Source organism: Fistularia commersonii, chromosome 14, assembly GCF_037954325.1.
Source record: "Fistularia commersonii isolate RoL2024-O1a breed Wild chromosome 14, RoL_Fcom_v1.0, whole genome shotgun sequence".
Classification (NCBI taxonomy): Eukaryota; Metazoa; Chordata; class Actinopteri; order Syngnathiformes; family Fistulariidae; genus Fistularia; species Fistularia commersonii.
The window spans coordinates 8,285,113-8,301,029 of NC_141297.1; the positions used below are offsets into that span (position 1 = coordinate 8,285,113).

A 15,917-nucleotide genomic window follows, 5' to 3' on the forward strand; every position below is an offset into this window, starting at 1 on the left:
AACATATAGTGCCATTTTTATTTGGCCCCCCAATTCTGTCATTAATGGGTTTATGGCTTGTTATCAGCCTGAAGCAACAAATCGCATCAGTTAATAAGCTGCACTGCCACCTTTGAGCCATTTGTCTTTAGGAGTCAAGTTTATCTAACAGGCCTTATTAGATTTGGAAAGTGTACTAGGGTTAAAACAGAAGTAACTAGTTAATTAACTACTCAGGAAAGTTTTCTATTTGATGTTTTATTCTAAGATGCAGCAAGCGCCTCATCCTGCCATGTGGCTATATTTTATCAAGGAACAAGCTAATAAATCAAAAATATGTTTTGATAAGCTGTTAGGTGATTTTATTAGTTAAATTTAAAGTTTTTTTTGTCGTTTTTTTTAATATTGAATGGGATTTTTTTTTTTTTTACCCAACAATGAAGTGCAAACCAGTAGTAACGGGAGGAAGTATTTGGTCACCATGTGACAAAAAAAAAAAATCAAAATTTTTCTCAGGCAAATCATCGGAGGCTAAAGGTGAGACTTCTTGAAGGGACTTACAATGACAGGAAGATTGATTATATTTTGGCCACTTGTAACATTTCCATAATATTATTTTCCCATAAATACCATCAAGTAAAGGGTAAATTGTGTTCAAAAAAGTATTTTGATTAAAAAATCATTAATTGTAACATGATTGTAACAGTTCCTTGTCCTGGCCAGTCCGTTTTTTCTTTATTAATTTTTAAAATTGTCGATCAAAGACAGCCTTTAATTTTTGTTACCATATAAATACAAGCCGCAGAAAATGCAATGTAAAAATAGACCTTGATTTATTAGTTCATCTTCACATTGTAAGGCGAAACATTGCCTGTTTTTTCAGGCAGTACAGGTTACAAGGCACAGTTTTATTTCACCAGACAAAGTACTAAACAAAATATATACACTTAAAAAAAAAAGTATGTTATTGGGAAACTTCCTCAGTGTGTCTCTGTGTGGGGCTTTAACAAAAGGGGGCAACAGCTAACCACCAAATTTTGTTGACTTAGAATCTGTTACATGACTAATGGAAATAGCAATTTCTACAACATAATATAGTTACTTTTGAAGTTGTCACACAGGAAATTCAAATGAGATTAATTAGTTAGAAGGATTCTAATGTTTGTTTTGACATACATTTGTAAAACAGAATCATGGCTGCCCGGGAGTTAACACCCTTTTATCACCGATGAACATTAAACAAACAAAAGAAACAAAACAAAAATAACCGTGCAACACTTAATATGATGTATGATGTAAGGCCTGTTGTAACAATTGTAAAATACTGTCATGATGACCATGTCTGACATTAGCCTTACTAAACACACTGAGGCCAAGTTGAAGGAGATGACTTTAACCAAAATAAACTATATATACAACAATATCTTTTTGTCTTATTGTCCGTCTGAGATAGCCTGAGATAACAGGCTGGATATAGGTTTGTTTGTTTTTAACTGTTGTTGAAATCTTTTTACAAGGCTTAGATTTAACTGAATTAGAGTTGGGCCAAAGGATAAATATACTGGCTGAGTCCAACTCGTGGTTTTGAGGGTGTTTTTAAGTCGCTGAAATGTACAAAACAACTTGAACAAGAAAAAGTAAAAATTCTCACCACCTTCCTCTATTTCTCAAGGGAATATCAGCATGAGGTTGAGGAATGGAAATCTTTTAGCATCGCTAGTAGCCAACTGCTAATTAGCGGCAGGCAGCCCTGGGAGGAGGTTATTTTGTCAAAAATGGTTTCCGAACACCTTGATGACATTTGGCTCTGGGTTGTTTCTCATGAAACGAGTCACACTATTTAATTTTCATGCGATAACACCCAAGATACTAGCTGCGCGTGGCTAGTGCACGAGCAGATCCACGCAGCACAGTTAACCTGGCAAGCTAACTGAGCCAAGCTAGCTAGGTAAGTAACCAAGTGAGCTAACTTATGATTTCCAAAGCTAACTTACAGTTACATTATCGTCGACTAACCAAGGCACAACCTCACAAGATTCAGGTTTTGGACATGGCGTCACATACCATCTTAATAGCAGGTAATTAAGATTGCTAAAATGATGCACTTTAGTTTTCTTAATTTCTCATTGTAATCCCAACTGAGGAGTCTTTGAGACAAGGCCCGGGTGGATGCTTTGCTAGTACCCTGGAGGGTAAAAGCAGCTAGATTTGCTCAAAACCTGTGCCAAAATAAAAAAAAAAAAGGCAATTCGACACCAAAAATATTCAACCGATTGCCGCACCTTGCACTGAACCGCAGCTGCATCAACATCCAGAAGGTTTAAAAAAAAAAAAAAACTGTCAGGGAGAAAGTGTGTAGCACCACATAGGCGATGCAGCTACTTTACTGTTACCGTCAGCTTTTATGCTGATAATGTATAAAGTTACACATGAACACCCTGGTTTAAGACAAAAACAAAAACACCTGAAGAAATTAGGTCTGCGGGTGTTACATGGCCTCTTGCTTTGTAATGGTGGGCTGAGGGATGGAGGTGGGCTGCTTGGGCACGGTGGCAATGACACCCGGGGCCATTTTATAATGTTCGGAGCTGGAGGCCGCAGGCGGAGACGGTATTGGGGTTTCAGGAGTGGCTGAAAAGTGAAAAAGGAGAAAAAAAAAAAACGTAAAGAAACATAAGAGAATTAGATTGAGGAATTGCAGCACAGGCATATTTACCATTCGGTGGTATAACATATCTCGGCCGCGGCAGCACAGTTTCAGATAAAGAACAAGCACTTTTGTGAAATTTCTTAGAGCATTAAACATGTTAAGAAAGAATAACACAAGTTCTCTTTGACAAAGTAAGCCAGATTAGTTTCCATCAAGAATTTAAAGGATTATTCTTCCAAGCCTGTTGGTCTTTCTAGCTACCAGCTGCACACGGAGCTGCCTGAGAAAATTGTCTTAATTAAAATAGAATTCATGTTCCCCCACTAAGATTAATGATCAGGAGCGGCCCCATCGAACTGCGGTGCATGCACATGCACGTGCGCACGCACACACACACACACACACACACACACACACACACACACACTAACTAACCCCACCGCCCAACTAAAATAATGTTTGTCACAAGTGGCTGCTTGCTGTGTAACTCTTTAATCAAAGTGTACGTTTTTTACTATCTGTTGATGGCAAGAGTAAAACATTTCACGATAGTTTCTTATTATTTCCCAGCAGCCTACATGTCGACACGTCAAATTTAAAAGTTCCCCAGACTGTCAGGATTCATTTTCCATGTAATCTTCAAATCTTTGTAGTTAAGACCTTAAAACACTTAAGACAATTTATATTTCATTGTATTTCTCATTCTTCCTCCTTCCTACTATTATCCATTACTGTTATGATTTGCATGAAACTCTGGCACAACAATTTCCTTCGGGATAAATAAAGTTGTTCTCATTCTCATTCATTCTCATTAATTCTGTGTATAAGGAAGTAATAATCACTCATCCTTTAATAAAAAATTGAATGTTAATTATCTCAGTGTGTGTGGAAAAACACATCAGCATAATATTTTGTTCTTATCTATTTTTTTTCAAATATATTTCTAAATCCAGACAATGAGTTGAGAAATTCCATTATGATGTGCAAAACAAGACCTGAAAAAATAATAGTAGCTTTGCTGCTGCTTAGTGGAATATCAAAATTTTACTTTATGATTTACTTATACTTTGTACGTACAACATGCTTGTTGCTGTGAAAAAGGACTGGTGTCAAACAGAATTTTGTTGTACAAAAAGAATCTCATCTTATTTTAACGCAAGAACTCTACAAGGAAAACAAAATCGAGATGAAATTTTGAATGGAAAAAGGGGCAAGTCAACCAGTTTTATACAAACAATCATGTTTATGTTTTTATGTGTTATTTATTATTGTTATTATTATTGGCAGTGGTTTTTGTGCACTTACAGATTTGACCATTGTGGATGGGCGTGGGCATGCTGCTGGCCACGATGACATTGCTGCTCAGGTGTTCTTGCACCAGGTGAGGGTGGAGAGAGTGTGGGGCATGTGGAGCCTCATTGGCAGACCCTGAGAAGATTAAAATGAATAAAAACATACGCAATAGGTCAGTCATTAATAACTGCAGCATCTGACTGCTCTCCTGTCTAAAGCCAATAAAGGATTAATTCAGAACCTCTAAGTTCAGAGATCGCTTTCGGGAAAATGTTGAAATAATATGTGTATTATAACTTCCTCTTTGGTTGGGACAAACACGCCACGTGAGAGTGTAACGTCCGTGTATTAAAAAATTTGTTAAAGGCACCCAGGATACTTTCAAGAGTCTTATGAATAAAAGGGACACATAATCATTGATGTTAAAATGACCAGTAAAACAAATAATGATATTGTTGTTCTTTTGTTGACATTTAAGAAAATAAAAAAATTAATTACTCCATTCTTTTGTTTTTAGGTCATTTCTTGCTTGTTAAAATTATATTTTCTGCTAATTGTCCAGAGTTTCCGTTTTTTTTTTTTAGTTTTTTTTTTTAAATCTTTTTGGAAAAGCTACTTTCTCATTTTTAGTCTTTTTGTTTGGAATTTCAAGGTTATTTCCTGTCATTTTTAGGTAATTTCTCACTTTTTACTTTTAGAAATTTCTTGCTGACTTTGACTCGTTTGTCCACAGAAGGTTTACAAAGTGAAACAGAGACACACTGAGGACAAAATTTGAATATCTAATACATTAGCAAATATTATTTGAGCGAGAAAAATCAAAATAAAATCTAGAGCCGACAGTCATAAACTGTTTATCTCAATTTTCAAAATTCAAACACACCAGGGGTTGTAATATTACAGTTTCATGATTTTTAATATATGCGAGCATACGATAAAAAGATGTTTACTCGGCATGAGAGGCCTCACCTCCCAGGAGCATCTCTTGTAGCAGGTTGTCGATCTTTGCCATCCCGAACAGCTTGACGAACTGGATTTGTTCAATCATCTGCCAGGTGATGCTCTGTAGCGTCGGCAGCAATAGGAGCAGCTCCCCGAAACGTCCCCGGGAGTCGTACTGCCGGTCGTTTATGTAATCCTCCAGGCTGACCTGGACCTGATACCGCATCCGCTTGATCTTCCCCGGGTCACTCAAACCTTTCGCGTCTACGGGTAAATAAAGGTAGCCACGTTTACTGACCGAGCTTCCAAACGCTGCAAAAAAACACATTTTTACCCTTACCCACGCTTATACGATATGAAATCGATGATATACAATTTTAAGGAAACGATCATGAGGAAAAAAATAACGGCTAAATGAGAGTGACATTTTGATAAAAATGTAATTTTCCAGGCTTTTTCTCAGTTTGATGTTCAAACTCCACGGTTTCTCCAATTGCCCTTTTTAAATCAGCAGGTAATGAAGTCATGCTGGTTAGAAAAACTAATTTTGATCTTATCAGAGCGTGACAAAAAAAAGTTGTTTTAAAATATACACGGCCAATTAACTGTCTTCTGAAATAACTTTTATCGCAAAATGTTTGGTGACATTGTCACTGTTTGCTCAGAGATTAAGATTGGAGATCACTTTCTGACAAATATAACTAAATTCAATGGAAATATTACCTTATTTAGGTCATTGTCAGTAGTCAGATTATTACAGTGCACGTACAGATGGTTGTAATGTTGGGGAAAGTATTAATGACCAGAGTTTTGAAATACTCTGATTGCCATGTTCTTTTTAGTGAAAAACGTGACTTATTTTTGAGTTTCAGTCTCCGACTTGTGTCAGTAGATATTCAGACGTTCTGCATAAACATGCAGATCCGGTCTCGGCAGAAGAAGTCGTCCAAAGTACCTGGGTCAAAGAAAACTATGGCTTTCAAACAAGCGTATTCATTGTCGTCTATCTGGAGCTCCTGGAAGGGAAGGACCAGCTCGTCCAGGATCCTCACGGCCACTCGGCCCACTTCCAGCTCCGGGCAGTTTCTGGGGATGATGTGGTCATTTCCTGCCGATAAAGATAAGATTTTAAGATTTTAAGAAAAATCGAAACCATGTGTTCTACTATTAATTTTTAGATAAAGTGTCGAAATAGGATTATGTTTAAAATGACCGTCTTCATCTCAAAGGAGTTGCACCTCCGAATCAGAAGGGAGATTCGCAAAAATTCAGCAAGAAATTGTTGAAGTTAAGAAACCAACAAAAAAATGGATTGAAATGACAACTACAACAAAAACAATGGCCTTAAAATCTGCCAAAAAAAATGTAGTTGTAAATGAATGACAAATAACCCACAATTTTTGAAGAAGGTCAAAGAGTGGAATTAATGTTCTCATTATGTGAGGGAGACTGATTTGTACAGTGTCTAAACAACCTGACTGAAACAGAAAATTGGAAAAGGGCGTGTCCAGATGTTGTGATACAATGTTTGCAAATACAAAGACTATTTTCTTCACAAAAAAATGGAAAAAATGCTTTTTCTAAACAGATTTTGGAAATGTTATCAGGCTTTCCAGTGTCAGTTTTACCTAATAAGAGGACGTCTTTGTACAGCATGGACCTTTTGGCAGCACCGAGCAGCAGGTGTTCTCCGGCATGTGCCCGCAGTAGTGCCACCTGAGTCACAAAATTATACAAAAAAACGTATTTCAAAAGATTTCACGTACATCTGTCCTGCCTGCCCGAAGCATCAGCCAAACGCGTGAGTGAAAAATTGACAGAAGACATTGGCTTTGCTCATGATACATCAGCAAATCAGTTACCAGGCTCCGGTGATGACTGTTAATGATTCTATACCTTTTTTCGAGGGGGAGGAATACAACTTTGGGACCAACTCATCATATTCTAACTCAGGATTAAAATACATTAACCGCTCTGGTTGAAGCGTTTGAGATTACAGTTGTTGCAGCGGCCGTAAATTTTGTTTCGGTAAGGATAAACACAAAGCGTGACAAATCCCCGCGGGGATGAAGCTTGAGAACGTCAGAGCGGTAGGTCGGTTGATGAGTGACCTGACGGCCTTATCCGCTGCGTGGTCCTTACCTGGTCGTCCAGAGGCAGGTCGCAGAAGGCTGGGATGTACTTGGCCCACTCCACCAGCACCAGCAGCTGCTGCCTCATCGACTCGCATACGTCGGTGATGGCGGCGATCTTTTTTGTCCGTATGTCGCCGTTAAGTATGGGAGCCGGGGAGGTGATCTGCACGGGGCAACATTGGACAGCTGAGGGCCTCCGTACAGGTTGCTGAGTCAGTTGGACAACTATCATTTTCATAGATACCTGTCTGGTAGATCCCTGTCCCTGTCTACTCTTTTAAAAACAATTTAAATCAGGGGTCCTGCGAGGCCCAAATACCTTTTCCCTTCTGTGACGGCAGGGGGGCCAGTTTGTAACAAAAAGTGTGACGATCGCAGAGGTGTCTAAACAAAAACATTATTTTATTTCATATTATATATATATATATATATGTATATATTTTTTTTTCTTTTTTTTTTTATTCATATTTATATTTATATTTTATTTATATTTTTTTATATTTTTTTTTCCAGAAAGCCACACATAATCAAAAATGTACCCTTTCTGGGATGTTGACAGGAAAAAAAAAAATCAGAAAATAAATAATAACGTTATTAATGAAATAAATAACACCATTTATGAAATAAATAATAACAAAATAACCCCTTTCAAGTTTTTCACAGAAAAAAAAAAACAAGGAACATTAACTTTCTTGTAGACACAACTGTTTGCAGCTATTTTATATCAAATTCACTGTGAAAACCAGAAAGCAAGCAAGCTATGAAACCGAACTGATACCAACACCTACCAGCACAACACATTTCACTACCAGTGTGGTTGTAGAATGGATTTTAGATTTCATTATGATTAGATTTGGAATATTATTTGAATTTTGATTATAAAATCATAATGCATCTCTGATATCGTTCAGGGGCCGAGGAAACTGTGGAGGCGGGCCGAATCCGGCCCCCGGACCGTAGTTTGGGGAACCACTGATTTGAACGATCGAGAAACTAATTTTAAGAGATTACTTGGAAAGTTGGGCATACCTGTCTGGACAGGACATCCGCCTGGATGAGTGCGTTGATGGAGGGTAAACTGCTGTCTTCGTAGCTGGACCTCCTCGTGCTGATTCTGTCCCGTTCGTTCTGCACGGCTGAAACACAAACATTTACGGTTCTCCGTCAGAGCCGAGCCGAGTCGTTTGATACCGTTGATCGGAACAACCATAAATATAGCAGGAAAATTTCTGTCTCGATGAGATAGTGACCAACAGGTCACGAGGGGCCGCTGTACGATTCTCGGTGAAAAAAGTCCGAAAATCGTGAAATAATTATCCATCCATTTTAGAGAAAAATGGAAAGATTTCAATTTTGTATTTTTCCACTGGAATTTAGCTGACAAGAAAACAATTCAAAAAAAGCATTGAAAGAACTTTCATCTTTTTTTTTTTCTGAAAGTGATGCAGTCATTGGTTCAAAATGGTTCAAAAACTGAAAATGAAAACAGAAAATTCTTTGAAAAGCAGCACGACATAAAGAGAAAATGTCAAACTGGCAAAATTATTTCAAAATTTAAAGAAAATAGGGAGGAAAGTTACAAAATTGATATATGTCCATTGATCAATGTTAACATAGTTCTCTTAATTAAATCGAAATAAAATCCGATTAACAGGGGGGGAAACATCGGCCCGAAACACCACGACGTAAATCGAAGAAAAAACAAGTTTCCTGCAACAAAAAAAAAAAAAAAAAAAAAAAGTGAAAAAGACAGATTCCCCCCTCAAATCATTGAAACACAAAGGTTGAGTGCTGAGTCATTAAAAAGAAAAATAAGGCTCCCAAGGTTGTCATGTTTATCAGTATATGGCTATTACTGCTCGGAAATGTTTGCTCAGCATAAGCCGGTCCGAGACGCGTGCATGATCATTAACTCGGCACTACTCCACCGCCGGTTGCGACATGCCAAGCCGAGGGATGTGGGTGCATCGCGGACAGATCCCCAGACACCGGGGGTTCGTCTGAAAGGGGGGGGCGGACAAACTTACCTTCTTTTTTCATGCCGGCCCGGAAGCATTTCTTCAGCCGGCAGTATCGGCACTGGTTCCGCTTGTCTTTGTCCACGATACACTGTCTGTTGAACCTGGACGGTCGGCGCAAGAAGTCGATTAGCGCTTTCGCACCTTCAACAACTCTCTTAAAATCAGACGGTTGAAGAAAAATGCTATGAGAGATCTTTAACTTTCGTCTGCGGCTTGAAAGATTGCTAGATTTCTGCAACCTGCTCACATGCAGATCCTAAAAAGTGTTTTATAACATGTATTTCACAAGTTCGCACCAACAGAATGAAAGATTCCAATAAGAAAAAGGGGTTTAATTTCTTTAGATTTAATAAACCGTCTGACTGCTGTATTCCGACTGAATGAACACACACACACACACACCACTAGGCCCCAATCAGACCTGACCTGCACGAGTACATGTGGTTTTTACGGACGCTGCGTCTGAAGAAGCCCTTGCAGCCGTCGCAGCTGGACGCCCCGTAGTGTTTGCCGGTGGCTCGGTCCCCGCAGATGGCACACAAGCTGCCGGCCGCCAGGTGGCCGCCGCCGCTCATGTTGGCGCTCTCAGCCGGCGAGGAGTCTAACACGGAGATCGAGAGAGACAGAGAGTGAGAGATGATTCATTTTTGTTTTTTCCACATCTTTAAAACCAGGGTGATAGAATCAAACCTGGGATGCAACCAGGAAAACCTGTGAGCGAGGAAGGTGTGAACGAGCGGCGCTGAGTAACTCACACACACCCAAAACACACCAAAAGTGATGCAGAGTTGATCACCTCTGAGGAAGAACAATGACTGAGACGCTTTAAGGTTAAGGTTGATTCAAAGGGATGTGTCTGGATGTATGTTGTAATAAAATCAAATGACACACACACACACACATGGCATTTTTAAGCGATTTATTGGCCAATTTCAAGGGGCCTGTTGCACATTCTTAGAACCTTTTTTATTTCGTTTTACACTTTTGCTAATGACGACTATCCAGGTTTTCTTCTTAAGGTGCGTGGGATGTTAACAGAATTAACAAAAACCTTGTAAAAATTCGATTGAGTAGATCATTTTTAACCTAATAAGTCGACTATACTGAATATGCAGTTTAAAGTTAGATGATAATGCAGTCATTTTCATGGGAACCTCAATGATGCAGGACTTTTGAAACATATTCCTCAACTGGTATTGTGAGGTGACAGTGTGAGCAGACCAAACAGACGGTTAAAATAATAAAAGCAGACAGTATGCAAAAAAAAAAAAAAAAAAAAAAAAAAAAAAACACATATCGGAGTTGCATTTCTGCCAAAATGTGTGCTTTTTATGGGGCGCTAATGAGAGCGGGAGTTAAATAACACATGAGGACAAAGAGTTCACTTCCACGTTGACGTTTTACAGCGAAGGTTTAAACTGTTATGACACGGGACGAACTACAGAGGGAGTTAAAACTCCAGATTTTTTTTTTTTTTTTATAAAGTCGAGGGTCAAGACCCCGGAGTGTGAAGACCCGGGTCTGACTCATCATCATCATCATTCTAGTAAAGTGATGGAAAAAAAAAAAGATGAGGTGGTTGAAAGTTTAGGATCTCTTTTCAGCTTTCTCTTTTACTCTCTCTGGGAAAAAGCCAGACGTCACGGGAGACTTGCAAACATCTTCTCTCTTTCTCACTTTTTTTTTTTTCTTTTTCCTTTCCTAAAAATGCGCGTGGGAACAGACGCTTCGTAACGACAACTTCACCTCCCTCCCGCCCCAACGAATAAGCCGGTACCACCACGGCGGCGACGAAAAATAAAACGGATAAAACTCGGGGAAAAAAAACCCCACGGACGGAGGTACGATCTCGCGCGACAACTTTAAAACTTTAAAAAATAAAAATAAATAAAAATAAGTTTCAAAGTTCAGCCGCGCGCGGACGACTCACCCGTGCCCATGGCGAGCACATGCATGTTCTCGAACTCCAGCGTGGTGTAGGCCGGGTCCAGAGCCTCGCTATAGTCGGCCATGTCCATGTCTGCAGGCGTGCTGGGCAAACAAACTCTCAGCTACCTGATAGAGCGGCAACAAGACTTGTCCAAGAAGGCGAATGTGCCCCCCCACCGCCACCACCACCAACACCACCACCCTCCTCCTCTTTCTCCTTCCTTCTCACACCTCCGGTAACCCCCCCCCCCCTCCTCCTCCTCCTCCTCACGCTCCCTCCTTTTCTTTTCTTTTTTTTTTTTTTTTGTTTTAATCCTATCTCCACCTCGCTCCCCGGCCCCGGGGGGTTGATCGTGATGGGGAGGCAGCGGCGTCAGAAAGGAGGCCCCCGGAGAACTGGTCGCCTCCTTCTCCCGCTCCCCCTCGTGCCGCTAACCGGAGGAGAGGTGGAGTGTTACCTGGTTGATGGTTAACCAGCCTCTTGACTGGTGAATCGCTTTTTTTTTTTTTTCTCCGAACAGATAACGAAACTTTGATACTTGCCATCCTCCCCGTGCTTGTTTTTCTGTAGTAAGAAGTTTCAATAAATAACATTTCCCTTTAAAAAAAAAAAAGGAATATAACACATCAATAATCTCTCATATTTATAACACATTAATGTTCGAAACTTGGAGCGGATTAAAAATGATCAAATATGCCTTTCAGGAGGTCTTACTTGATGTTATCTGGTAATAAATTATTTTTAACAGTACTAAACCTTCTCAGACAGCTACAGTGTTTAGGGTTCTTCATCCAAAGGATTTGACTCGTTTAAAATTGCATCTTGTTATTTTTGTATAGAAGTCAACATGTGTATCTAATATTGATGCATAATCTTATATTTAATAGATACAGGTGCTTTTCATATTTTTTTACTTTACTTTATTACATAGATATAATTTCGAGTCGCCCTTTTTGTCGGCGGATATTCTGTGTCGGTGTTTTTTCAGGGTGATGCAACAGAGACGCACAAAAGTGAGTAGTCACAAATTGAAGTAAAATTACGCTCCGGCTTTTGATAAAGTAACAAGCTATTTATTATACATTTCGGTGGTTATAAACAGTTAATAGCTAATGGTTAAACAGTCCCTCCACGAGAGCCTTTATCAGCTCCTTTTCTCTGACACGCTGACATTACGTGCGTGATCAGCGTCCACTTCTGGACTCGCCATCGCTCGGGCCCGTCATATTGGAAACTCAAATCTGGGCTAATGCTGCCGTAATGAAGGGGGCGGATAACGCTTTCTCAAGCAAAGTGATGCCTTTATGTAAAAGACTTCATTGTGTTTGAAAACACACGTGAGCTTGATCCAAAAGCTCGGTATTGGACATACTTGATGATTCTGGGCAGGGAAAAAGAAAAAAAAAGAAAAAAAAGAAGAAGTTTTCTGCAGAAGGAAGGGAAACTTGATGGTATTTTAAGAAGAAAAATCAATGTATAAGACCGGAGTTTTCATTGAGAAATTAAAGAAATTGCGAAAGTTGTGTGATTTCACTATTGCATGTACAGTTTTCAAGACGAGATCTGTGTTTGTTTTGACAGTTGTTGTTAAACCGAATTGATATCGATTGAATTCAAAATTCAACCATGAGTAATTTGACCTTAGAGAAATAAAGCAGCTATTAAATGAAAATACGTTTCCTAAAACTTGCAACTGAAATTGCATGAAAACAGTCAAGAATTTCCCAAAGAATGGAAAAAGGGGACTGACGAATCGTTCAGAAATGACCGTAAATTTAGCAGGACGGGTTTTCAAAAATGAACACCTGAGTGTCTTTTTCTTTTCATCCCACATTTTATGATCCGCAATTGAAATATCATCAACGTATGTCGGTCGCAATGATTTGTCTCGTGGCGAAACCGTTGTGTTTACGCCAAATTGCCAAAAAATGGACTAGTGGGAGGATAAGTCATTAACGACGACAAACTCCCGCCAACCACTGGTTACTGTGGATTTTTGCTGCGTGTTCCCCCACCCCACTACCACCACACACACACACACACACACACACACACACACACACACTCTGTATCCGATCAATTGGTTGTTGCTGTAGTCGTATTTTTACCGCGCGACAGAATGTTTGAATTTCAAACAATGAGGTTTTCGGTCTTTTATTTACAATACATTTTCACAAAACGGAGAGCGTTTAAGTGTGGTAAATGTATTACTGATACAAGAAATTTTGAGGTTGCGATCAAATTTGAGGGCCTGGATGGAAGAATTCAAAATAAAGTTTTTAAATTTCAGTGGAAATTTCAGCTGATTTGCTAATCATATGGTCAAATATCCACTGAAGGATGCAGGACGTGACGTCAATGTCAGGACATCTCTGTCCAAAACAAGTTCAGATCCAGACAAATGGTGACGATGATATCGTTTTTTAAGTTAACATCCTCACAACCAGACATTTAACTCAAATAAAATGCATTCAAGTCATGACCACATATCAACTTGCCAGCATTGTTTTCCCCCAAAATAGAAAAAGCAGCTTGATAAGTTCATAATATGTCATTTAAGGGGTGACACTAGATTTTCTCGTGTTAAAAATGGTCTTAAACATCTGACCTGGACAACAGTGACCCATCATTTTTATGTTTGCCATTTGCCAAACATAAATCGCGAAAGATGCGCCATTTCAATGTCTTACACTTAGTGAGAAAAATAAGTCACGTTATAAATCAATCACCGTTAGGTATTTTTAACCCTCGAGCGATCTTAACATTGTGTTTACTCCCCTTGTCCTACGGGTCAAAAATGACCCATAAGACAATCTTTGGAAACATAAACATGGAAACATCAACAAAAAAGAAGTATCACTTTTTCTAATTATGGGCTCTCTTTAGGGAAAAGTCATAAAATGTCATAAAAGTTGGAAAAAAAAATAGGTTAAGGTGTTTTTTCTACAGCTAAACATGATAGTGGGTCACTTTTGACCCGCAAGACGACACAAGGGTTAAAATGTGTCTTGAGGGAACCTCTGATTAAATGTTGCCTATTGCATTTAAACTAAAAAAGAAATACTTCCTATTTAAAAGTCGCAAAAAAAAAAAAAAAAAAAAGACAAAAAAAAAACACCCACGAGCTTTCGGTCATCGGTTTTTCACGTTTCTAACACACTACCCTCCGGACTCCTAACTGTTTTTCCGAAAGCTTGCGCAAAGCGCGCGTGTCTCATGTCGCACGGCAAACAGTAGTGGCGTATTTGAAGAGAAAGTGCCAGAACAAATCGGCGGGTCAACGATCTGGAGTTCAGCGTCTGCGAGCGGGCGAACTTGTTAACCACACACCGCAGTTATACCGGCTTCTCGTAAAAAACGTATTTGCATTCCTCGGGCAAGGAGGGGAGAAACACTCACACGCATACCGTGATATTATTCTCAGACTGTCCGATCACTGATTAGATTTAGACAAAACTCCCCTCCTTTCGCTGTAATTCAATCACAGGCTGAGCTGTTCAAACCGTGATTAGAATCCATTCATTGATGATTTCACCGATTGATTAACTCAAAGGAAGCCTCCGCTATCCCGGGCGAGAAAAATGCACGGCCGCTTTTCACGCGCAGCCGCGTGGCTTCTGCCGCAGGGGTGCAGTTTGGCCGGCGTGTGCAGAGGTCGACCGATTACGACATCATCTTCCAGTTCGATCCGCGCCGCTTTGCCGCGATGGCCGTATTTGCTCCGGTACTTTAAATGAGTCACCGCGCAAATCTTATCTCGCCTGTCATTAAATGTTTCTCTCTTTCTTTCTTTTATTGCCGTTTCAATCTCAAAGATCTGCGACCCCCCCCCCCTCCCCCCCTCCATATACAGGACCGTAAAGTACAATCTGCACCGGCGCTTTTATTTTTTTTTGTTAGTCCAGAACTGACAAGCTGCTCTGATGTCCCGGGTAAAGATACGGCAGGACGGATTGAAATTCTCCCATGACTCGTCTGCGTTCACGATCCGTCCTTTTTTGTTCCCACAGGCGTGATTGACACGTGCAGGAGGCCGTGACGAAGAGTTGTGTTACGGCAGAACAGTGTTTCTGGTGACAAAGTCAAACCTGGTCTAAAAAAATTTATAGAAAAAAGTTTACCACTTCTGTTCCTTCCGGGAATATTTTCTAGAGGTCTCTTGTTGGATCGAAGCAGAAAAAAAAAAAAAAAAAAAAAAAAATTATAATATTTTTCTGTCTTATAAGAAAGAATTATCATTCTTGTCATTTCTCTTGTTTTTATTTTGGAATATCATGAATTGTCAAAATAATCCAATAAAATTGTAAATGTATGATGAAAAATTTCATGTATATTTTTCTTCATGAATTGTGAATTTACTTTCAAAAATATTCATGAAATTTCATGAAATATTACTCTGATAACACATCACCTTGCAGAAATGACCAAAACGTCATTCAATTGAAACTTCTAATCACCTCTCTTTTTTTCAAACATAAAACTTTTTTGAAATTGCAACTTATATTACAATAATAATAATAATAATAATAATAATAATAATAATAATAATTATTATTATTATTATTATTATTATTAATAATAATAATAATGATAAATAAATAAATAAATAAATAATTATTATTATTATTATTATTACACCCCACTTGCGGGTTTTCTCTTCTTCAATTGATGTCTCTATTCTGACAATAATTGTTATTTTAATTCATTATTTATTATTCACATGGAGTGAATAACATAAACTATGGATATGTAGCTGGGTTAGCTTAGCTTAAAAGACTAGCTCATATCCAATATCGAGAAAAGCTTGGTTCGATTCGCTTTCCTGTCACATAAATCCAGAATCCGGTTGCTTTGTGCCGTCAGTTGAATTTGTCTTGCATGTTCTCGAAATTCGCTTTCAATGCGAGATCCTCAAATTCGTTCAAGAGATATCGTTTTTTTAAATGCAACGTTTATCACATTAGCCT

At 38.9% G+C, this 15,917-nt stretch overlaps 1 protein-coding gene across 1 annotated transcript; it reads right to left on the reverse strand.

The window, feature by feature from the left end:
• Positions 1-788: 788 nt before the first annotated feature.
• On the reverse strand, positions 789-11,372 carry hnf4a (hepatocyte nuclear factor 4, alpha). The gene is made up of 10 exons (XM_086159781.1): positions 10,951-11,372; positions 9,447-9,621; positions 9,027-9,121; positions 8,029-8,135; positions 7,007-7,162; positions 6,493-6,580; positions 5,820-5,972; positions 4,892-5,128; positions 3,935-4,057; positions 789-2,610 (listed from the first exon to the last, which is right to left on the reverse strand). Exons 1-10 carry the CDS (start codon positions 11,036-11,038, stop codon positions 2,468-2,470), a joined length of 1,365 nt encoding a protein of 454 aa, XP_086015907.1. The 5' UTR covers positions 11,039-11,372; the 3' UTR covers positions 789-2,467.
• Between the last annotated feature and the right edge of the window lie 4,545 nt (positions 11,373-15,917).

Excerpts from the sequence above, each read along its gene's own strand:
- hnf4a (XM_086159781.1), bottom strand. The coding sequence starts at position 11,038 with ATGGACATGGCCGACTATAGCGAGGCTCTGGACCCGGCCTACACCACG. Across the intron at positions 5,973-6,492 it reads CAAAGACGTCCTCTTATTAG|GAAATGACCACATCATCCCC; the intron begins GTAAAACTGACA and ends CTTTATCGGCAG. Across the intron at positions 2,611-3,934 it reads CATCCACAATGGTCAAATCT|CCACTCCTGAAACCCCAATA; the intron begins GTAAGTGCACAA and ends TTCACTTTTCAG.